General features: G+C 39.3%; 1 protein-coding gene across 6 annotated transcripts in view; it reads left to right on the top strand.

Moving 5' to 3' along the window:
* The window catches only part of srpk2 (SRSF protein kinase 2), a 217,367-nt gene that overhangs the window by 180,519 nt on the left and 11,464 nt on the right, over positions 1–25,384 (top strand). For 4 of the 6 annotated variants that reach the window (XM_043713864.2, XM_087999496.1, XM_087999498.1 and 1 more), the window contains 5 exons: positions 5,006–5,106; positions 11,103–11,210; positions 22,038–22,107; positions 24,227–24,319; positions 24,904–24,996. In XM_043713864.2, coding sequence (XP_043569799.2) covers positions 5,006–5,106; positions 11,103–11,210; positions 22,038–22,107; positions 24,227–24,319; positions 24,904–24,996 — 465 coding nt within the window. The remainder of the gene's footprint in view (positions 1–5,005; positions 5,107–11,102; positions 11,211–22,037; positions 22,108–24,226; positions 24,320–24,903; positions 24,997–25,384) is intronic. The other 2 variants (XM_087999495.1, XM_087999494.1) reach the window with 2 other exon arrangements.

The following is a 25,384-nucleotide window of genomic DNA, read 5'->3' on the forward strand; positions in this document are numbered from 1 at the left end:
CTACTGGTATGGATTGAGGATTGGCTGTCTGACAGAAGGCAGAGAGTTGGGATAAAAGGTTCTTTTTCGGAATGGCAGCCGGTGACAAGCGGTGTCCCGCAGGGTTCAGTGTTGGGGCCGCAGCTATTCACATTATATATTAATGATCTGGATGAAGGGACTGGGGGCATTCTAGCGAAATTTGCCGATGATACAAAGTTAGGTGGACAGGCAGGTAGTACTGAGGAAGTGGGGAGGCTGCAGAAGGATCTAGACAGTTTGGAGGAGTGGTCCAGGAAATGGCTGATGGAATTCAATGTGAGCAAATGCAAGGTCTTGCACTTTGGAAAAAAGTATAGAAGCATGGATTACTTTCTAAACAGTGAGAAAATTCGTAAAGCCAAAGTACAGAGGGATCTGGGAGTGCTAGTTGAGGATTCTCAAAAGGTAAACATGCAGGTTGAGTCTGTGATTAAGAGGGTTGGAATATAAAAGCACTGTTGTGCTACTGAGACTTTATAAAGCTCTGGTTAGGCCCCATTTGGAGTAGAAAATGTGTTGCTGGAAAAGCGCAGCAGGTCAGGCAGCATCCAGGGAACAGGAGAATCGACGTTTTGGGCATAAGGAAACTTCCATATCCGCCACAGATTCACCTGCACCTCCACACACATTATCTATTGCATCCTCTGCACCCGATGTGGCCTCCTCTATATTGGGGAGACAGGCCGGCTACTTGCGGAGCGTTTCAGAGAACACCTCTGGGACACCCGGACCAACCAACCCAACCACCCTGTGGCTCAACATTTCAATTCCCCCTCCCACTCCACCAAGGATATGCAGGTCTTTGGACTCCTCCATCGTCAGACCACAACAAAACGATGGTTGGAGGAAGAACGCCGCATCTTCCGCCTAGGAACCCTCCAACCACAAGGGATGAACTCGGATTTCACCAGTTTCCTCATTTCCCCTCCCCCCACCCTGTCTCAGTCAAATCCATCGAATTCAGCACCGCCTTCCTAACCTGCAATCTTCTTCCCGACCTCTCCGCCCCCACCCCAGTCTGACCTATCACCCTCACCTTGACCTCTTTCCACCTATCACATTTCTGACGCCCCTCCCCCAAGTCCCTCCTCCCTACCTTTTATCTTAGCCTGCTGGACAAACTTTCCTCATTCCTGAAGAAGGGCTTATGCCCGAAACGTCGATTCTCCTGTTCCCTGGATGCTGCCTGACCTGCTGCGCTTTTCCAGCAACACATTTTCAGCTCTGATCTCCAGCATCTGCAGACCTCACTTTCTTCCCATTTGGAGTACTGTGTCCAGTTTTGGTCCCCACACCTCAGGAAGGACATAATGGCACTGGAGCGTGTCCAGCGGAGATTCACACGGATGATCCCTGGAATGGTAGGTCTAACATATGAGGAACGGTTGAGGATCCTGGGATTGTATTCATTGGACTTTAGAAGATTAAGGGGAGATCTAATAGAAACTTACAAGATAATACATGGCTTGGAGAGAGTGGACGCTAGGAAATTGTTTCCGTTAGGTGAGGAGACTAGGACCCGTGGACACAGCCTTAGAATTAGTGGGGGTAAATTCAGAACAGAAATGCAGAGACATTTCTTCAGCCAGAGAGTGGTAGGCCTGTGGAATTCATTGCCACAGAGTGCAGTGGAGGCTGGGACACTAAATATCTTCAAGGCAGAAACTGATAAATTCTTGATGTCACAAGGAATTAAGGGTTTTGGGGAGAATGCGGGTAAGTGGAGTTGAAATGCCCATCAGCCATGATTGAATGGCGGAGTGGACTTGATGGGCCGAATGGCCTTACTTCCACTCCTATGTCTTATGGTCTTATGGTATGAACTTGAAGCATTTTACTGGTGTTTGTACTGAAATCTTTCCAACCTTTCTGTTGAGTGTAATATTGTTCTTTTTTTTTGCTTTGGTTATTAACAAGTAATTTTTTGTGCTAAAAGTGCACTTGCAGGCACTTCTGAATGTGTTCAATCACTGAGCTTCATGGTTAAAAATAATGTAATGGTTTGTCTAGCCAGGTTTCATTCTGGGATTTTGGGAAAGCGAATGTTGGCAGGACTTGTACACTTAATGGTAAGTTGGGGAGTGTTGCTGAACAAAGAGACCTTGGAGTGCAGGTTCATAGTTCCTTGAAAATAGAGTCGCAGATAGATATGATAGTGAAGAAGGTGTTTTGTATGCTTTCCTTTATTGGTCAGAGTATCGAGTACAGAAGTTGGGAGGTCATGTTGCAGCTGTCCAGGACATTGGTTAGGCCACTTTTGGAATATTGCGTGCAATTCTAGTCTCCTTTCTATCGGAAAGATGTTATGAAATTTGAAAGGGTTCAGAAAAGATTTACAAGGATATTGCCAGGGATGTAGGATTTGAGCTATAGGGAGAGGTTGAATAGGCTAAGGCTGTTTTCCCTGGAGCTTCGTAGGCTGAGGAGTGACCTTATAGAGGTTTACAAAATTATGAGGGGAATGGATAGGGTAAATAGACCAAGTCTTTTCCCTGGGGTGGGGGAACTAGAGGGCATAGGTTTAGGGTGAGAGGGGAAAGATATAAAAGAGATCTAAGAGATCAGAGGGTGGTGCATGTGCGGAATGGGCTGCCAGAGGAAGCGGTAGAGGCTAGTACAATCACTTAAAAGGCCTCTGGATGGGTATATGAATAGAAATGGTTTGGAGTGATATGGGCCGAGTGCAGGTGGGACTAGATTGGGTTAGGATGTCTGATCGGCATGGACAAGTTGGACCGAAGGATCTGTTCCATGCTGTACATCTCTATGACTCTAACCATATCATTTGACCTCACTCAGTGGTTAGCACTGCTGCCTTATAGCGCCAGGGACCCAGATTCGATTCCAACCTTAGGCTATCTGTGTGGAGTTTGCACGTTCTCCCAGTGTCTGCGTGAGTTTCCTCCGGGTGGTCCGACTTTCTCCCACAGTCCAAAGATGTGCAGATTAGGTGAATTGGCCATGCTAAATTGCCCATAGTGTTAGGTGCATTAGTCAGAGGGAAATGGGTCTGGGTGGGTTACTGTTCGGAGGCTCGGTGTGGACTTGGGCTGAAGGGCCTGTTTCCACACTGTGGGGGACCTAATCTAAAAACAAATGCGGATGAGGGATTGTATTAGGAAAAATTTCTAATACTAATTTGTTTGTTTTTCTATCCCCAGTTCACAATAAAATGATGTGATCAGGAGAACTTGATTTTAATCCTTCATTTGTTGTTAGGCAATTTAAAAAAAAGTCCTTTTGGCCCCATTGAGAGATTATCTGCTGCTACTGGGGGATAGACATTTAAAAATGTAAGGAGAAGTGGTTCCTTCCTAAAATTGCACTAAAAGAAGTCTAAGTGAAACTGAGCACAAGATCCTGTCTTTTGTTTTAAAAGAATCAACTCTCATGTTCATCGCAGATCCAAATTCCTGAAAAATTAAAATGTTTAGTGTTTATAGATTAAATTGTTCACTGGGCTCAAGACATGTGAGTTGGAAAACCAACCACTAGATCCTAAATAAATTTTATGCTTTCAACAAAGGAATTTCCCTTATGGTTATTATGTACTTAATTGGAGGATTTTAAGGTATAGCCATTGTACACTGCTGTGTATGTGACTATTTGCTTTCCTTTCCCAAAGACTTTTATTCAAGGTACTTTTTGACTAAAGTTAATTTGAAGCTGAGTTGCACCACCTTCCTTCCATCTAGTCATGTACATCAGGTATTGATCACATGCATAATAGATATTTTGATGCTATGATCTTTTTTTATATTGGAACTCAGCTAAAGTTCTGATTTTAAAACTTACTTCAGCTAGAGGAAAGCCTTTATTGGTAACCAGTTTTAAATGTGCATCTGGCGTCATCTCCTTGATCATAATATTATTTTGATGTTACTTTCCTGTCAAAGAGTGATTGAACTATATCAGTTATTAATTCCCTCTGTAAAAACAGTCAATAACTAACATGGATTTTGCAGTAAATGACAAAGGAATGGCTTCCTGTTTAGTTCATATAAAATCGTATAGGGGCTTTGACGAATTTCTTTTGGGCCTCTGATCCAATGTGTCACCTGCAACCTGTGTAAGAAGAACAAGTAGGAGGCAGGCCTTTAAATTAGGAAAATTGAAGCATTCTCACTGACACGCAGACTACAAAACAGGAAGTAAACAATAAAAACTACAAGGTATGTTTTAAGCATTATGTAGAAAGCAAAATAAAGATTTTGGTTTGAAGGAACAAACATTTAAAGTCAGTAAAAGTAAAAAGAACTTGTTCCTTTTTTAATAAGTTAAAAACAAGATACTATGGATGCTGGAGATCTGAAATCAAAACAAAATGCTGAAGACACTTAGCAGGTCTGGAAGAATCTGTGGAGAGAGAAACCGAGTTAACATTTTGATTGACTATCACTCTTCTCCAGCTCCAATAAAAGTTATTTTTGACTTGAAACATTAACTCTGTTTCTCTTACCACAAATGCTGCAAGGCCTTCTGAGTTTGCCAGCACATTGTATTATTTTTAAAATCTGTGAAATTGATTTTGTATCAATTTGTTTTCACACTTAATTTATCAGGGGCAAAGAGATTGTTAAGCAGTACATATTACTCATTACGCCATCAGTTACTCTTGACTGGAGTAACAAATCCTAACTTTTACATCTGTTTTTAGTTCAAAACTAGTGTGCATTTACCCTGTGCTCATGCCGTTTAGTGACCTCTCTACAAATTCCATCAATGAAGATTGCAACAACAATTTGTACAAGAGCAGGGTATACCCTGTCTGCAGTTTGTGTTTCAAATTTTAACTCCCAGAAGTTGTTGTCCATTTTAGCTTGTGTTCGCAGCAAGTCCAGTCAGCAAAATCTGGGCCAATATTTGAACAAACAAATGCCATTTTTAAGAAGTTTGTTTGCTATGCCAACTTTTTTTTCCAGGATCACTGTTGATAATTTGTCATTGTAACACCAAAACATTGTGATTATTTCCAACTTTACAGTAAAAGTTCGAGCAGCGGATTTGCTGGTAAATCCACTTGATCCAAGAAATGCAGAGAAAATTAGAGTTAAAATAGCTGACTTGGGAAATGCTTGTTGGGTTGTAAGTATATTATGCTTTCCAAATTGTTTAACTTTTGTTTGTGTACTATTCTGAAAATTAAAACTGGGTTTTATGGTTGCATGAGTGCAGGTTGTTTTTTAAAAAAAGGTTTTCATATGTCATCTACTAAGAAAACATTTTATTCTGTTACAAGTCTTATTACAAAATAATTTGAATTTAAAATTGATAAAGTGGCTAATCATTGTTTAATAGGAGAATGTTGTGCACATGTTGGCATTGATCAGATTACAACAAATTGTACTTAGAGAAAAGTCCCAAAGCACTTCACAGGAAAGTTATTAAGCATAGTTTGACTCCAAATCATGCAAGCAATACTGGAGCAGATGTCCAGAAGCTTTGTCAAATTGATGAGGTTTAAGGAGCATCTTAAAGAAGAAAAAAAGAGATGAAGTAGGTAGGAGAGATATAAAGAAAGACTTCCAGATTTTAGAACATAGTAATTTGAGGGTGTGGCTACAACAATAAACCAATTAAAATTGAAGATCCTCAAGAAGCTGGAATTAAAGGAGCGCAGATATCTTGGAGGATTATAAGATTGGAGGAAGTTACAGAGATGGAGAAGGATGAATCCATGGATGAGAAATTTAAAATCGGAGGCATGCTTAGCAAGGAGTTTATGTAGGTGAATGGAACTTGGTGCAGGTAAGGACACAGCCATTAGAATATGGAATACTAGCTAGGTCTGCTTTGGGATAGTTTCATTTAGAGATAACAAAGACATGAATGAGATTTTCAATAGCTGGTGAACTGTGGTAGGGCCAGTATTGGAGTAGTGACTGATGATGAAATAGGCAGCCTTAGTGATGACAATGAATTTAGGCAGAAGCTCATTTCAGGATCAGATTTTGACATCAAAATTGTGAACAATTTGGTTCAACTTCATATAGTTGCCATGATTCCTATATTACAACAGTGACTACACTTCAACAATGCTTCATGAACTTGAAAATATTTTGATGCTCAAGATCTCAGACAAAGAGATATAGGGCAGAATCTTCCCAGCCCCTGAACCATGTGGACATGGGTGAGGTTTTTGGCAAAATAAGGTGAAATCACAGAAATGAGGTTCTCAATATGAAGAAAATAAAGTTTCATTCTTTAACTGAGTTTTGAATAGTGAGAGGAGAATCTTGCAAGTAAGCGTGAGCAATCAATTTGTAGCCATTTGCATGCATTAGCATACCATTATTATTAATCTCATCTCATTGAAATTCAATTTCCTATTCTCCCACCTGTCAGATAGAAACTCTATGGCGACAGTTCCTGAAATGAAAGTCAGAAGCACTTGATAATTCCAATTCCCCACTTATTTCTCCAGTCCTCCAACTTGGGCAGCAGTCACCAACTTCTCAGGTCACACTCCATGAGCTGAGCAACCGCTTCCATTGTCCACAGAGGCTGACATCGAACACCATATCAGCCTTAATCCCACTCATGACACATGTCTCAATTACAGGGCAATTCTACACTTCAGTGCTACAGTTTGGAACGCTTCAACATCTTTTATTGTAATGCACTGCCTGGATGTTTTGTATGCCAAGTCAAGCAGCCACCACCTGGACTGGGCCAAAGAGCATCTCCGGACTCTGTGCTTGCTCACATTGTGCCTATAACATCATTGTCTTGCCTTACGTTTTGGTCCCTCAACCAGAGCTTAAAACCGTATGTCTTGCGTTACTGTTTAAGGCAGACACAAAGCCATACAACTTGTAGTAGCTGTTAGCAGTCATCAATCAAGGGGCTGGATGTGTTCCTGTACAATGCCACATCTGCATCATCTGCCAGCAACATACACAGTAAACACACTGCATGTGCTTCAGCCATACCTCAGTCTAAGGGGAGAAGCCCTAAGTCAGACTAAGGAAAACTGTCAGAGGGTACCAGTATAGTAAGTTGAGTATCATTTGATATCCGTCTAGGGGCTTGGACATGGTCAGTCAGACACTTGAGGTGTTCAAGGTGAGGGGATTTGTTTCTGTACAGTCCAAGGACTGGGGGATGTTCAGTCCTACAGGTCCAGTCAGTTGGGAACTGAACAAACATCTATCAGGGGTCTGGTCAATTGTCAATCCAGTCTATCCATCTAATTTCATCACCAGGTGAGCCATGATAAATCCTGGGACTCAGCGCAATGGAAATCCGGATTCATCAGGGCAATTGCTGGTAGGGAAGTTGGGGAAATCTAGTTATGTGGATTGAAGGCAGCATGCTGAGATGAAGAGAAGACCATTGTTGTGAAGGCGAGAATAAACTATAATAGGGGAGACAACTTTATATCGGGGGACATAGATTACTACATGAGGTGATGGTCCACTGATGGTCACAAACTCAACACAATAGTTGGTATGACTAAGCTGAAGGCCACACTGGGTATTGTGGCCAGAACAGCACTCCCTTAGACAGCCTTCTAGGACAGCCTTCCTGATGAAGGGCTTTTGCCCGAAACATCGATGTTCCTGCTCCTCTGATGCTGCCTGACCTGCTGTGCTTAGCACCACTTTAATCTTGACAGCTTCTAGGACAGGCTGGGTAACCTATAAGAGCTTGGTTCTTGTATTTGTAAATTAAAATTCATAAATATAAATTTATATGTACAATGAAGTGCCAGTCAATGGGGTTGCTGGAAGGTTTCAGCAGTGGTGAGTATTTCTGTCTCTCAATAGAGGGAAGATTGGATGAATGGAATGCCATAGAGGCATAGTCCATTGGTAATGAGAAGTGTTGCAGGTAATAGCATAAGAAACCGCTCCACAGCTCTTGGAGAGAAAGACTTCATGAAACTTATCAAACTGACACTTATTCGATTTCTGGTAAAATTCAGCCCATAGACTTTCATTATGACTTTCTTTATTGCTATATAAGACAGCAGTCTAGTGTTGAGACTGAAGAATAAGATAGTTGAGCTGAGAGGACACCTAGGCACATAGGAATATGTTGACCATTCCTGTTTACAAGGTAATCCATTAGATGAATTAGAGAATGGGCTAAAAGAGAGGGTTCACAACTTTTATCAAGAATGAATTATAGCAGTGAGGAGGGTTGGTTTCACAGAAAGATCATTAAATAAGGCCATGTTGGTCATAGTAAAAAACACAAAAGGGGGAAGTGCATTTTTGGGTGTGTGCTGTAGGCCCCCAAAGAGTCAGGGAGAGAGAGGGGAAATATGTAATCAAATTTCAGTAAAATGCGAGAATAATAAATCAGGAATAGTGGGTAATTTTAATTACCCAAATATTAACTAGGATAGTTTTAATGCTTAATGTTGGGAGGGAATTAAGTTATTAAATTGCATCCAGGAGAAAGCCCAACAAGGTGGGAGCCAGTTATGTACTTAATATTTAACAATGAATGTGGGCAAGTACAAGAAGGGATCATTTTGGAGCTAGTGAGTGATAATTCAGCTAGATTTTGGGTGGCTATGGGATAGGAGAAGAATGGGCCAGGAATAAAAATTCTAAACTGGAGAAGGGTGAATTTTATATAGGTAAAGGTACGATTTAGTCCAAGAGATTTACTTGCAGGTGTGTGTGTGTAAGTGTAATAGGAAAGCATTGGTAGGTGGAATAAGAGAAAACCCAAAGGTTATTTTTAATAAGATATATAAAGTGCAAGAAAATACTTAAGGAAGGACCATAAAGAGAAATGTGGGCACAGTTCTTAATAAATAAGTTGCATCAATCTTCACAAAGAAAACAAAAATGCAGATATAGACATCAAGGTGGAGGACTGTGAAATATTAGAAGAGATTAATATGGAGCGAGAGGAGGCACTAGTGGGTTTAGCAGCCTTAAAAGAGGAAACATGTGCCAGTCCATGTGAAATATTTCCCAGGATGTGGAGAGAGCAAGAGTGGAGAAATTAGGGGACTTGGCAGTAATTTTCTAATCCTCTCTGGCCACAGGTGCGGTGCTAATGCCCCATTAATAAAAAAGGGAGGAAGGGGTAGATCAGAAAGTTATGGGCCCATTACTCTTACCTCAGTGGTGGGTAAGTTATTGGAAAGAATCCTACGGAGCAGGATATGTCGGTACTTAGACACTGATTAAGGGTAGTTGACATGGACTTGTTAAGGAATGATTGTGTTTGACAGATATGAAGGAGTGATGATGAGGACAATGCACTTGGATGTGGGCTGCCTGGACTACAGCAAGGTAGTAATAATAATAAGGGTTCCTCAAAGCAGACTGGTCTAGAAAGCAAGAGCCCATGGTATCCAAGGCAAAATGCCACATTGGCTGAGAGGCAGGGAACAGAGGGTGATGGTATTGGGATAGTTTGTGACTGGATGTCTTTTTCCAGTGGGGATCTTGAGGACTTGGTGCTGGGATCCTTGCTGGTTTTAGTGTCATTAATGATTTGGACTTGTATCTGAGTGATACGATCATGAAGTTCACAGATGAAGTGAAAATTCATAGTAAAAACGGTGTTAAAGATAAAGGAAGACAGCTGTAAAACTGCAAGAGGACATGGAGGGACTGGGCAGCTGGGCTGAGCAGTGGAAAATGGAATTCAACCTGGGGAAATTATGTAATGCATTAGGGAAGGGCTGACAGCAAGGGACAATACTATGAATAGTAAGACGTTGGAAAGTACTGAAAATCAATGGGTCCTCTGTGTGCATATCTACAAATCCTTGAAAGTAATAGGGCAGTTGAAGAAGTGGGGCTGAGAAGACACATAGAATAGTTGCCTTTATAAGCTAAGGCCGAGGATACAAGATCAAAAAAGTTCTGTTGTAGTTATATAAAATGCTGGTCCGGCCATAATTGGAGTACTGTGTGCAATCCTGGTCACGTCATTATAGGGAAGGATGTAGTTACAATCAACAGGGTGCAGAGGAGATTTCTAACATGCTGTCTGGACTGGAGGATCAGAGCTATGAGAAAAGATTGGATAGGCTGGGGTTGTTTTACCTGGAGCAGCAAAGATTGAGAGGGACCTATGAGGGACATAGATAGGATAGGAATGCACTCTTCCCATTTGTAGAGGGGTGAATAACCAGGAGACATAGATTTGAGGTAAGAGGTAGAAGTTTAAGAGGGGGGTGAATTTTTCACTTGGTGCCTGAAAGGATGATTGTTACAGAAATTCTCGTAATTTTTAACAGTATTTATACGTTACTTTCATTGTCACATTGTTCAGGGTTATGGACCAAAAGCAGGAAAATGAGATTTGCATAGTCAGATCTTTATTATGAAGTGGAGATGTCAGTGTAGGATTGGGATGGACAAAGTCAAAAGTCACATGACACCAGGTTATAGTCGAACAGGTTTATTTGAAATCTCAAACTTTCAGAGTGCTGCTCCTTCATCCCACTTGACTGCTTCTGAAAGCTTGTGATTTTAAATAAACCTGTTTGACTATAACCTGATGTCGTGTGACTTCAGATCTTTGTAAACCAGCATGTCCACGATGGTCTTCTGTGTTGTGAATGTCAGTGAGTCTGAGTCAATTTGGGACATTTAACAGTATACAAATGCAAGTTCTTTACTTAAAAAAAAAAATGCATTTCTCAAAGTGAAATTGGTAACTTACAAACTAGTGGAAAAAAATGAGTAGGTCAAAAATTGCTTAAATTGAACTTAAGTATATTTTGTCAATCTAAAGTGAACTATCAAAGACCTATTCTAAAGTAATTTTTAGCTGATAGTTTTACATCAAAATCACTGTTTGGTTTCTTGTTGCAATTGGAAATGTCTGAAAAGATTGATCACGCCTATTTTTAAAATAGATTGAAGCAGATATTATGCTTGTAATTATGAAATTTCATCTTTGAAAGATCAGTCTAAATTCCAATGACAGACAATTCAAAATTTGATGTGATGGTGAGCACAGATCTTCAGTGATGTACTAGAATCAGTTCTGAGTTATCTAAATGGGCTGACTTCTAAACTCCTCTTATTCTTCTATTGTAAATTCTATAATACTGACCAAGCAATCTGTGCTTTGTATCTTAAATTTCTCTTTTATTACAGCATAAGCATTTCACAGAAGACATCCAGACAAGACAGTATCGATCAATAGAAGTTCTGATTGGTGCTGGGTATAGCACACCGGCTGATATATGGAGTACTGCCTGTATGGTGAGCTAAGAATTTTACATTTCAATCAAAGTAAATTTTCAAAGACAACAGAAGACAATGTAACTTTTATCGTCCTTTTTTTATATTGAATTTTTCTACAGATAGATATGTCAGTGATGTAATTTGTAAATTTAATCTTGATAATTTTAGTGTACAGCATTTATTCTTATAATTTTGAGATCGAGAAGATTATAGGCTCAAGTCCCAGGTAAGTACAAAATCATGACTGTTAGTGCAATATGAGAGAAAGATTCATGGTTAGAGGTGCTTTCTTGCATAAAAACAGATAGAATGCAACAAAGCAGGGATAAACCAGAAACAATATATTACAAATCTTGTCACAATCTCCAAGATTTTGAAGTGACAAAAGTGGCAATTCACCTAACTGTGCTCGGGCTGTATTTCAATGAACATGTATATAGGTCGTTTTGCTGTAACGCAATAATCACATTCCTCTGCAGCCTCACGCTATGAAAAACTGCTATAGAAAATCACACTGTAGAAGATCACTACAGAAAATTGCTATACCGGCTCCATAGAAAGTTTGTGTTATCCAAACAGTATCCACAATTCATCAATTGCATTATAGCCAATTCGCATTGACAAAACACGAGTTATACCAGAAAGACCTGTACAAATAAAAATTGTCAATAAAGACTTTGTAGCTTTCACAGCATTTTATAAACTTCATCCAATCCTTCTGACATGTCCTGAATAACATTCCTCCCTCAACCAAAACTAACAAAATAGAGCTACAGGTCATTAAATAATTAACTTTAACTTCATGAGAACTTCCTGGGTTCATACAGGCTGTCACTTCTGCTGATATAACTGCATTAATTCATTCACTGAATATAAAGACCTTTTAAATTGTCACGTGGGAGCAAAAGTTCATATTCATATGATCTTTCCTTAGTTGTAAAATTGCATTAATCAAATTTTCTGCTTGTAGAACAAAGCAAACAATAACCCAAATGCTTTTGTGATCCAACCATGTCAACGTTTTGTCCTGGTGCAAGTTCAATTATGAAAGTTGTACTCCTCATATTCGCCATTTTAAATGAGCTGACAAGCATTCCAGCTTCTCAGCATTCTGTGTCTTAGGAAACCTGTATCTTGAAAGTACATGCTGCTGCATTTGCAATCTCTACCACTTACAATATCAAGACCAACAGCTGCATGGGAACACCATCCTCTAACAAATTCCCTTCCAGGTCATGTTTTGACTTGGGTGAGCATTACTATTCACTAATCATTGCTGGGTCAATATCCTGGAACTCCCTATTAAAGCATTCTGAGCATCTTCCTAACATGAATCTCTACGTCTTAAGGTGCAGCACCATCTTATCATGGGCATCTCAAACAGGCAATGAATGTTGATTTTATGACATCCAAGCCTTCACAATTAATTTTCAAGAACTTTTCTAAGTTCAAATACAAGTTCAAATGTTTTATTTACTCATTCATGGGAAGTGGATATTGCTGGATGGTCCAGAATTTATTGCCCATTGCTAATGTCTTTGAGAAAGTGGTGGTAATTTGCTTTCTTGAACCGCTGCAGTCCATTTTGTGTCATTACACCTACAGTGCTGTTAGGGAGGGATTCAAGGATTTTAAGCCAACCATGCTGAAGGGTCGGCAATATATTGTTATGTCAGGATTGCAAATGGTTAGGAGGGAGCTTGCAGATGATGGTGTTCCTACTTATCTAATGTCCTTGTATTTCTAGATGGTATTGGTCATAGTTTGGGAGCTGCTATTTAAAGTTCCATGGTGAATGTCAGCAGTGCATCTTGTATGTTTTATATTTTAACATGTAAAGTTAAAAGGCATTGGAATGAGGGTATGGTATTGACATGGATAGACAGGAAACAAAGAGTAGGAATAAATATAATTTTCTGAGTGGAAACTCGTGACCACTGGGGTACCCCAGGGATTACTGCTTGGATTCCAGCTATTCACAATATAATGATATATGTATGAAAATGTAATGTAATATCTCCAAGTTTACACATGACACAAAGCTGGTAGGGAGGGATCAATTGTGAGTGAGAATGTAGAAATGCTTCAGTGTGATTTGGACAAGTTGAGTGAGTGGACAAATGCATAGCAGATGAAATATACTGTGATTAAATGGAAGATTATCCATTTTGGTGGCAAAAACAGGAAGGCAGCTTGTTTTGAATGGTGATAAATTGAGAAAGGGGTAGTGCAGCAAGATCTGGGTTTCTTTGTACACCAATCACTGAACATTGGCTTGTAGGTGCAGTAGGCAGGGAAGAAGATAAATGGTATGTTGATCTTCATAGTGACATGATTTGAGTACTGGAGTAGGTGTGTCTTGCTGCAATTGTACAAGACCTTAGTGAGGCCACAGATGGAATATTGTGTATAGTTTTCGCCTCCTAATCTAGAAAGGATGTTCTTGCTATGGTGTGTCTACAACAAAGAATTAACAGACTGGCTGATGTTATGAAGAAAAACTGAATTAATTAGGACAATATTCACTGGAATGTAGAAGAATGAGAGTGGGGTGAAATCTTAAAGAAACCCATAAAATTTGAACAGGATGGTAGGGAACATCACTCCTGTGTTTACCCTATGACCAGGGAGTTGAGAACGAGGGATCACTGTCTTAAGGGTGTGGAATAGGCCATTTAGGACTGAGATGAGGAGAAATTTCTTCATTCAGAGTGATCAAACTGTGGAGTTCTCCGCTACAGACAGCGGTTGAGGCCAAAACGTTGAATGTTTTCAAAAAGGAGGTAAATATACGGCACCTTATGGACCAGTGATAAAATGTCAAATAGTATATACCTCAAAGGAAGGTATATAATACAGGTTACTGTTTTACCGTGATCTCCGAGTAGTCAACCTCTTGATAACCAGAATAGTTGATGAACCGGCACACTCCTGGTCCCATAGGTGCTGGTCAATAAAAAGTGTACTGTACTGTTTTTGTGCTAAAGAGATCAAAGGGAATGGGATGATAGCAATAACACAATACTGCATTCAATGATCAGCCATGATCATATTGAATAGTGGAGCAGGCTCAAAGGGCCAAATGGCTTGCTCATCTTCCTACTTTGTGTCTTTCTATGGTACATATTGCTGCTATTGAGCATTGTTGGTGAAGGGAGTGAATGGTTGTGGTGCCAGTCAGGTAGACTGCTGTTCTGGACTGTCAAGATTCTCTTTGCTACCTTCCCCCACCCTCCTCTCTGACCTATCACCTCCATCCCCACCCCCATTCACCTGTTGTACTCTTTGCTATCTTCTCCCCAAACCCCCCCCCCCCCCCCCCCCCCCCCCCAATTAATCTCTCCACCCTGGAGGCTCCCTGCCTCCATTCCTGATGAAGGGCTTTTGCCTGAAATGTCAATTTTACTGCTCCTCAGTGCTGTCTGACCTGCTGTGCTTTTCTAGCACCACTGATCTAAACTCTGGATTCCAGCATCTGCAGTCCTCACTTTTGCCCTGTGTCAAGATTCTTGCATATTGTTGCAGCTGCATTCATCCAGGTAATGGAGAATATTCCATCTCACAAATGACTTGTGACTTCTAGTCAATGGACTGGCTTTGGACTGTCAGAAAGTGAGTGACTGACTGCAGGATTCCTCAACCTTACCTGCTTTTGTAGACAAAGTATTTATATGGTTAATCCAATTCAATTTCTTGTCAATTGTAAATCTCAGGATCTTGATTGTGGGGGTTAGGTGATTCTAATGTTGTTGAATGTCAAGGTTTGAAAGTAAGATTTTTTTTTCTGGTTGGAGATGGTATTTGTGTGACATGGACATCTTTTGCCACTTGTTAGCCCTGTGGATGCGTAATCCCTGACTGGGGATGAAAATTCAGGAGGCAGGCAGGATTCATGCAAGTGGAAGACTTTTATTCATGCAGAAACTGGTTAATGCAGGGAGAGGGCTAGATAATCTTCCCCAACTCAGGCCTCAATGTGAGAAATCAATGTTTGGCTCAGATTGGAAGAGAGATCAATGACACACTCTAATTTTACAGTAAAGAACAGTATTCTTATACATCTTGAGTTACAGTGATCACATACAATGTGGTCACTATGTTCTTCCCTCTTACTCCATATATCCAATCCTGTGGGAAACCTAATCAATGATGGGCATTACTATGGACAGCCCCAGGTTCCATGATCTATAGGCCTTGGGATATTCCTATGCATCCTATTCATTCACATACCAAAATACTCTTTCGGGTCATCTCAGGCTGGCTTCTCTCTAAGGACAGCTTAAATTCTGTTATTCATTGTATTTCATTTTATCAAATTCAGTTACTCCTCATATTTAATTAGGACAGTGGAAAATATATGTAAAAATGCAAAGACAGTTAGTTTTAACTTGCTATAAGATTTGTAATATAGATTTCTGTTGTAAAGTTAGTTATAAAAGTGTAAAATAATAGTTATTTCTACTGTTAAGATTTGATTAATGGGCTGTGAACAATCTATTTTGTTCAAGGTGTAAAAGAAGTCATTTCCTAAAGCTAGTTAACTTCACATCTAGTTTTAAGTGCTTTTCCTTTATTATCTATTTTGAAAACTACCCCTATGATTCTCTAAACAATTTTTAGAACCTATTGTTTAATATTGCAAGTAATTAATTTCCAAGAAACAATTAATTACTACAGGCTGTTTGTCCTGTTTATCTCTTTTCAGCCATTTTGTGTTAAAACAAGTTGTTTATTCTACTTTTCATTTGCTGGCCATTTTGGTATAAGCAGATACAGACCATTCCTGCAAGCCCAAACATGGATATTGTCCTAGTCTTGTGGCATTTGGACATGTACTGCTTCAGTATCTGAGGAGTCACAAAATGGTGCTGAACAATGTGCAATTATCAATGAATATCCTCACTTCTAACCTTCTGATGGGAGGAAGGACATTGATAAAGCAGCTGAAGATGTTTGGACTTAGGGCACTGCCATGAGGAGCTCCTATAGTGATGTCCTAGAGCTGAGATGACTGACCTCCAATAACCACAACACTCTTCTTTTATGCTAGGTATGACTCCAACTAGCTGAGAGTTTTACCCTTCATTCCCATTTATTCCTGTTTCGCTAGGGTTCCTTGATGCTAGACACAGTCAGATCTTTTTGATGTCAAATGCAGTCACTCTCACTTCACCTTTTGGAATTCAGCTTTTTTGCCTATGTTTGAACCAAAGCTGTAATGAGTTTACGAGCTGAGTGGCACTGCGGAACCCAAACTGAGCATCAATGAGCATGTTATTGTAAAGAAAATGATGCTTGATAGCATTGTTGCTGACATCTTGCATCATTTTACTGATGAGTAGGTTCGGTTAAATTTGTCTTGCTCTTTGTGGACAAGATTTGCATGGGTAATTTTTCACATTGCTGGACCAGCTTGGCTAGAGTGTGGTAGGTTCTACAGCACACATCTTTAAAGCTATTGCCCCAACTGTTCTTAGGGTGATATCGGGGTAAATTTGTATCCATGAGGTAAATCAAATTGGCCGAAGATCAAGTGGGATCTGTGGTGCTGAGGACTTCTGGAGGAGGCTAAGATGGATTACCACTTGGTACTTCTGGATAAAGATCGTTACAAATGTTTCAGCCTTAGCTTTTGCACTGATTTACTGGGGTCCCCACCACTGAAGTTGGGAATATTTGAGAAGCCTCCTGAGTTAATTGTCCACCACCATCCATGAGAAAATGTGGCAGGACTGCAGAGCTTGTATCTGAACTAATAGTTATGGAATTACTTAGCTCTATTCATCACTTGTTGCTTATGCTGTTTGTATGCAAGTAGTCCTGTATTGCAGCTTCACCAGGTTGATGCTTTATTGTGAGGTTTGACTGGTGTTGCTCCTGGCATGCTTTCCTGAACTCTTCATTGAACCATGGTTTATGCTGGGTTAATATTAATAGCATAATTTCAATAGCCTCACCTTTTTGCTTATTGTTAATTAGTATCCAAAAACTCAAGAGCAAAAAGTACTGCCTTTTCTGCTTCATCGATCCTGTTGACAACTAGCAGCTGGATCGTTTTGCATTCCATTTGACACTCTAAACAGTGGCTGATTGATAGTGCTCTTTTCTTTGACTCAAAAGGTCATGGTTCAAATCCTTTTCTAAAGACTCAAATGCAAAATCTAAACTGATACTCCAGTACTGTACTGAAGGAGTGCCAGGATGTCTTTCAGCCAAAACATTAAAACAAGTCTCCATCTGTCCTCTCCTGTCAATGTGGAAGTTCCCATAGGACAATGCACAAAAATCAGTGGTGTTCTCTGACCTAACCAATGCTTATACACCAGCCACATAATCATTAAAACAAAATATAATAATCTATATTATCTCACTATTTTTAGTGGACTCTTTGAGTTCAAAACACCAAACAATTTTGGATGAAAAAGGGTCCCTGGATCCAAAACGTTAACTCTGCTTTCTGTCCATAGATGCTGCAAGACCTGCTGAGTTTTCCCAGCAATTTCTGCTTTTATTTCTTTCTCAGTTCAAATTGATTATCATGTTTAAAAGGTTGTGATGCAAGTGTTGCAATATTTTCCAAAATTGAATGTAAAGCACTTAAGGACATCCTCATTGAAAGGAACTCATTTCTCATCTGATCAATCTCAGCAATGGTGCACTTATCAAATGGCTTACTGATCTGCTTACCAGATGACCAGAAAATCTAGAAAGGTGCATCTGTTTTACTGCTCAAATATTGCTTTCCTTGTGCTTGCTTACCCAACTGCTGCAGAGCTTTCCATTCATGTTTCAATAACTTCCAGAAGTTGACTCCTTGACATCTATTAATTTATTTATTGACATTTTTTTTAACATCAGAATTTTGGCGGATAGGTAACACCTATTCCGACAAATCCTGACAAACCTATCCCAACAGTCACTGCATCAGAGCTCAGATCAGTTTTCCTTTGTGTGAATCCAAGGAAAGCGATGGGACCAGACGGAGTACCAGGCCAAGCACTCAAAGTATGCGCAGATCAACTGGCAGGGGTCTTCTTGGACATCTTTAACCTCTCCCTGCAGCAGGCCACTGTCCCTGCCTGTTTCAAGAGGGCCAACATCATCCCTGTGCCTAAGAAGGCTCATACAGCATGTCTCAATGACTATCGCCCAGTGGCCCTATGTTTGGCCAGTGGTCATGAAGTACTTTGAAAGACTAGTCATGGCATTAATCAACTCCAGCCTCCCCTCTACTCTTGGCCCACTCCAATTTGGCCTATTGGACCAACAGGTCCACGTTAAGTGCCATATCACTTGCCCTTCACTCCTCCCGAGAACATCATGACACCAAGAACAGCTATGTTAGAATCCTACTCATTGACTACAATTCAGCTTTCAACACTACTATCCCGTCAAGATTGATTGATTAGTAAACTTAGTGATCTCGAACTTAAGCCTCACTGTCTGCAACTGGATCCTCAGTTTCCTGACCCACAGGCCACCATCAGTGAAGATTGGGGACAATATTGCATCCTCACTAACACTCAACACAGGAGGCCTCTTTTTCCCCCCCCCCAGGGTACTGTACTCACTGTACACCCATGACTGAAACTAGCTTTCAATTCCAGATTTTATTGAGATAAATTGTGTCTGGGATAATGAGATTTGGACCAGTGTACTCTGAGCAGAAATCTTGATCTCTGAATTATTATTCCAGTGATATTACCATTATGACACCAACTCCCCATTCTGCTTCCATCCCAATTAAAACAAAAGTTAACAAATATAGAAAGAGCTGAAGAAACTACAGCAGGTCTGGCAGCATCTATGGAAACAAAAAACAAAGTTAACGAGTCCAGTGATCCTTCTTCAGAATTTAAAACAGCTCAGAAATGGTGATATTTGTGCTGACGATAGGGTGGAGCTGTAACAAGCGAGTTGAATAGATGGAGTTGGTACCTAGAGAGAGGAAACAAAAGGGCAGCAGGATTGCTCATAGCAAACTAGTAAAGATGTAAATGCTGATTTTTTTTTTTTTTGTCTTTTTTCCATCCATTCACAGAGTATGGGTTTTACTGGCCAGGCCACTTTTTATTGCCCATCCCTAATTGTCCAGAGGGCGGTTAAGAGTCAACCACATTGCTGTGGGTCTGAGTTGTATGTAGACCCAACTTGATAAGTTTCCTTCCCTAAAGGGCATTAATGAACTGGATGGGTTTTTTTCGACAGTAGTTTCAAAGTCATCATCAGGCTCTTAATTCCTAATTTTTATTGAATTTATCTATCATGGTGGGATTTAACCCAGATATCCAGAACATTACTGAGGATAAATAGTCAAGTGAGAATACCGCTCAGCCGCCACCTCCCCTAAGGGTGTTAATGGAAAATGTGAGTTATTGTAAATGGGTTGGCTGTGTTGGGAGAAAGCCAGTCAGGGTAGGTAAAAACAAGGACTGCAGATGCTGAAAACCAGATTGTAGATTAGAGTGGTGCTGGAAAAGCACAGCAGTTCAGGCAGCATCTGAGGAGCAGGAAAATCGACGTTTCGGGCAAAAGCCCTTCATCAGGAATAGAAAGCCATTCAGAACAGGATGTGGGGTTAGGTAACGAGCATGGAGGAAAGTGTTCACGTTCTGAAATTGTTAAATTCAGTGTTGAGTCCTGAGAACTATAAATGGAAAATGAAGTCTTGGTCCTCTGGCTTATGTTGAGCTCCAGTGGAGCAGAGTAGGAGGCCTGAGAGAGAAATGTTGGCATGGGAATATGGTTGAAGTGGCAGGCAACTTGATGCTCAGGGATCATTTTTATAGATAGTACATAAGTATTCACAAGGTGGTCACAAGAAAGAGTTAAACAAACAAGCAACTGCATGTGAAAGTGATGTGGAACTGTGAGAATGTCTTAGGAGTGGAGGAAGAGTGGATGAGGGTGTCCTAGAGGGATGATCTGTGAAGAATGCTGACAACGGAAGAGGAAAATGTGACTAATGGTGGCATCCAGCATTGGCTGCATATGATCCTTTGGATATAGAGGCTGATGGTGTGGAAAGTGAGGACAAGTGGGACCCTATTGTTGCTGTGGGAGGGTAGGGAAGGGGGTAAAGGCAGACGTACAGGAAACTGGTCAGCCTAGGGCCCCATTGACCATGGTGGCAGTGAATCTTCAGTTAAGGAAAAGGTGGACATATCTGGGAATCCCTGTGGAAAGTGACATCATTAGAGAAGATGCAACAAAGACAGTGAAATTGAGAGAATGAAATGCTGCCCTTACAGGGTGTGAGGATGTATCATCAAGCTAATTGTGGGTGTCGGGGTTTGTAATCTGTATCAATGGTCTGAATATCCTAAATTTTAGGTTGTGTCTAGAGTCTCCCATTTCCATTTTTTTAAAAATTGGTACTGTCATAAACTAAATGGTCATTCCAATAACTTATTAGGTACTTCATGAATCTTTTTCTAATCATCTTGCTTTTCAGAAGCATTACATTATGCTTCTGAGGAATTACATTGAGACTATGGCTCAGACCATAAGCAATGAAACTTGTAATGATTCAGTTTCACACAGATTGTCATTTCTAAATACGAGAGTCTACATATTTTAAGACTGAAACTACTTACTTGTCACAATGATTGCAAATAATTTACACCAAAGAGACAATTTAAAGGTTAGGTTTTTTGGTTACTTTTTAAGAAGTAATTATTCTGACCCCTGTACATATCAACCATATTAAATTAGACAGTGTCCTTCTGAATGTTTTGGCCGACAGTTTTCTTTCAAAGTAATACTGTGTGGCTGATGACCTCCTTCATATTAATTGTCAAAGCCCCAGCGATGTCAGGTTTGAGCAAATGTGATGTGAGGTTTAACATGAAAATTAAAAATTGTGACTTGCTGCTCCACTTTTACCTTTTTGAAAATGGCATCGCACAGATCTGCCTCACCATTGGAATGCATTTTTGCTACTTGAAGTTTTCATGCTAGGTATAAATTAAATTCACCAGAAAAAGCACAAGTTCCATCTATTTCAGCCAGAGCACTATTTTAATTATTAATTACTGGCAGTCGTCCTCTCTGATACTGAAGTAAATGACTAAGTGAGGAGTTGGTTGTTGGAAGAGGCAAAATCGTAGTTTTATCTTTTTGATAACCTTTTCTTTGTCTTTTGTCCTGTTACTCAATCCAATTTTTCTACCCTTCTCTTTCTGTACCCAAGTTCTGACATTGAATTGCATCTTTTGACTTGTACTATGTCTGTGTCCTTGCTCTATTGAATTCCCAATTGTTCAGTCTGGTTGAGGAACTTCACAGTAGCTTGCCCTGCTCACTCAGGTCCCAGAGCAAGTTTACCTTTGTGCACAGTTATCAGCGCAACTTCAGTTACTTTCCATACAAAAACTTTAAAACATAAATATGCAAGATATGTGTAACTGATGACAGGCACTACTAGATACCTTGCTACAGCAAATTATGGACCATTCTGTAGGTAGGCCTTCCTGGCCAAGTGACCTAATATGATGGACTTCTTTTGAATCTACCTTATTTGAAGTATCCATTTGTATTGATTAATTTTCAAGAAACTATTTTCCTTTCTAAAATCAAAAACAAGCCAGAGGACTGGAGATACTGGAAATCAGAAACAAATTCAGAAATTGTTGGCAAAACTCAGCAGGTCTGGCAGCATCTGTAGAGAGAAAACAGAGTTAACATTTTGGTTTTTCTGAGCAGGTTCTAGGGAGGGCTTCCTGGACCTGAAAAGTTAACCCTTTGTTTGAAAAGTTCTTCTGATTAGAAGCAGGTAAATGTGTTCTGAACTGAATAGTTATGGGGATAAGTACTCTATTGAATCTTTATTTTATGCTTCCAAAGGCCTTTGAACTTGCAACTGGAGATTATTTATTTGAACCTCATTCTGGTGAAGATTATTCCAGGGATGAAGGTAAGTATTTTTTCATATTTGAGAAGTTCATATTAAATTTTAATAGCTTAATTTAAAACCTCGTTGAAAGTTCATGTATGAAGATAATTTCAACACTAAATAAAATGCATTCTGATGCAAATTAATTGATATAATCTGTGATAAAGTAGCTGCAACCACAACAACCTTGAATTTATATTTTGGTTAAGTGAAAAGATGTGAAAAGATGCTCCTCTGAATTAGTATTAATCTGAATACACATTAACTTTCAAAGGGTAGAAATTTAATGTGCATTAAACTGAACCCGTTACAGTCAGAGGAACAAAATGGTAAGGGCATTGTTGAAAGAAATATTCCTTCAGTGTAACAAAAAGAACACATTCTAACTTTTTAAACTTCTGCATGTTTCAAAATGCAAAAATTAAAAGGAAACTAGTTCAACTTTCACAAACAAAAAATGCACCCTCCTTTTCCAGTGGTTCAGTAGATATGGGAGGGGAACTCCTAAGCACATAAAAGTTTTGAGCCATGCAGTTGTTGTTTGAGCTTAGTGGACTTCCCCAACCAGATATGTTGAAGGCTTTATTCTAAGCCTATTGAGGTAGCAGAGGCTCTTGCAAGAGGTAGTGGAAGCTGTATGGATTGGTAGAGAGCTAATTTGATACTTAGAACAAATTTGTGGAGCTACAAACTAGATACCTCCATTTTATTCAGTCAAAACTTTTGGAATTTTTACTCCCAAACTTGTAATTAAAAATAATCTAGAGTGTGAGTTTGATTTTATTGTTGTAATGTGTACTGAATCAATCGCAAACTGGGTACAAAACAAAACCGAGATCGTAATCAACAGTTGTTCCTGTGACTGGTAGGTCTGAAGTGATCTTTCACATGGTTTGGTAGTTTCACCAAATTCAGAATTTATGGCTGACACCCAGTTAAAGGGTATAGTTCATAGTGAGGGAAGTTGTAACAAGATGGAAGAAAACATTGACATCCCATTTCTGAAAACTTATTAATGGCAAATTAATTTTAATACAAATAGATGTTAGTTTGTACAATTTGGTAGGAAAAATACAGTGACCACGTGCAGTCTGAAAAATTAGAGTCTAAATGGAGAAAAGGTGCCCAAATCACCAAAATAAAAACACATATAGATAAGACCATTTTAAAATTAATCCAAGTTTTAGAGGGATGTAATTGAAATGCAGATATATATATCTATCTCTAAGAGAGAGAGAGAGGATAATTCAGCATGAGAAGGAAGACCAAATTAGGGCCATAAATAATTTTTAAAATGCAGTAAGAAATACAGGAGAAATGTCTTCATCCAGATGGTAGTTAGAATGTGGAACTTAGTGATACACAGATTAGTCAAGGTGGACAATGTGGATGCATTTAAAAGAAAGTTTGATGAGCATGAAGGTAGAACAGAATAAAAGTTGTGCTGATGGTGTTATACAAAATGATATTCACTGATTTGATGTCCACTATAAGTTCTGTGATGTAAGAAAATATAATTTTGTAAAAATTCCAACAATGCTTAGACTTTTCCGATAGAAGTACTTTATTTTTTTCCTTGAAATTATAAGAACAAGTGTGCACAATAGAATTTTTTTTTCGAAAGCCCATGAAGTGTCACACATTTTTCTGAATATCTTATTTTAGTGTTTGCCAAAGCACACATTTTCTGTTCATTCAAACAGCATTTGCACATTACTTTTGAAAATATTGACACAGTCCTTAACTGCTTCTGATATTTTTAGTATTGTAGTATCTCTTGACATTTTGTTTAAGTAATTTAGCACTATTTTCTTTTTAACTTTGAATGTTTGATTATTAGCTTCATTGGTGATAGTCATGCTCTCATCTGTGCTCCAACTTTTTCATTTCCAAGTATGTTTGCTTGTAGCACTCCCTTATAGTAGATCCACAGGCTCAATGTCTTTTCAGTCTTCCTGCAGGTTGTGATGCCTTAGACCAAATATAACATAAACTTTTCTGCCTGGGATTGCAGCAAACAAGGGTGGTTTAATCTGTTTTCCAAATTTACTAATTCCAGTTTCTTTTCCTCTTTTTATGCCTCACCCTTTTTCTTCCCTCTCCTTACCCATTCCTGTATCCTTTTCTCTCTTCCCCATAGACCACATAGCACACATCATAGAGCTGCTAGGCAATATCCCAAGACACTTTGCTCTTTCTGGGAAATATTCTCGGGAATTCTTCAATCGCAGAGGTAGTACCTCTTCTCTTTGAAAGGTCCTGTAACACAGACAGAAGTGGACAGAGGTTTCCATGGCAACTGAAGTATGATACTTTTGTTCAGACTTTTTATCTGGAGCTAATGTTGATACAACCAGAGGAATATAATGTTTCATACAAATATGACGCAGATTAACACTGATCTGATGCTGGGAGAGTATATACTGGATTGTGATCAGATTTAAATTGTAAATTCCAGTATTTACATTATATTACAAACAACTAAACCAAAAAACATCCTGCTGACAGAAGCTTAGTAACCATTAACACCAGCCTAAATATTTTTAGAGAAGATCTTGCTATGTTCTTTCAAACTTAATAACCCTTTAATCAAAGTACTCATCAAACTTATTGAAATGCTAAATAAGTCCAAACGATTAAAGCATTCAAATCTGAAATGTGATCAAGATTTAAAGTTCAGAGATTCCAAAGATGATATGAGGCTATTTCAGTGCCAAGGATGAAACACTCTTGTCTGTACCAGGACTAGTATCACATGATGCATGCATTGTACTGATTAAACTGTTTTTGTTTTGCTGGCAATATTCTTCAATACAGATCACATAGCTTTGATCATTGAACTGCTGGGGAAAATCCCTCGAAAGTTCGCAATGTCTGGGAAATATTCCAAGGAGTTTTTCACCAAAAAAGGTAACAATAGTTCTGAAGCACTGACTCAACTATATTAAATGTTCAGAGGTGATTTTCTTAGGGAGGATATAAAAAATGTTCTTGCCAAGTTTTAATAATTGAATAGGTTACCTGCTGCTGCACTTAAGTGTGAATGATACCTGGAGAAGTCAAAAGTGTCTGCCAAAAAGCTGATGGATGCTATTTGAAATGCTGAATGCCTCAACATTTCTTTGAGATTGGTAGAACATTTGAGGAAACATTGGTTATTGTACTACTTTTCAGTTTCTGTAGTGTGTTAATTCATTTTTGCAGGTTTTGAATTATAAGTCAGGCATAAGTAATGCATTCTGTAAATGAATAGCTGTCCACAATAATCTAGGCAGAATTTATATTCGCATTGGTGCGA

Source organism: Chiloscyllium plagiosum, unplaced genomic scaffold (assembly GCF_037043375.1).
Source record: "Chiloscyllium plagiosum isolate Xiang-an unplaced genomic scaffold, Cpla_swu_hap1 HiC_scaffold_23, whole genome shotgun sequence".
In the NCBI taxonomy this organism is placed as follows: domain Eukaryota; kingdom Metazoa; phylum Chordata; class Chondrichthyes; order Orectolobiformes; family Hemiscylliidae; genus Chiloscyllium; species Chiloscyllium plagiosum.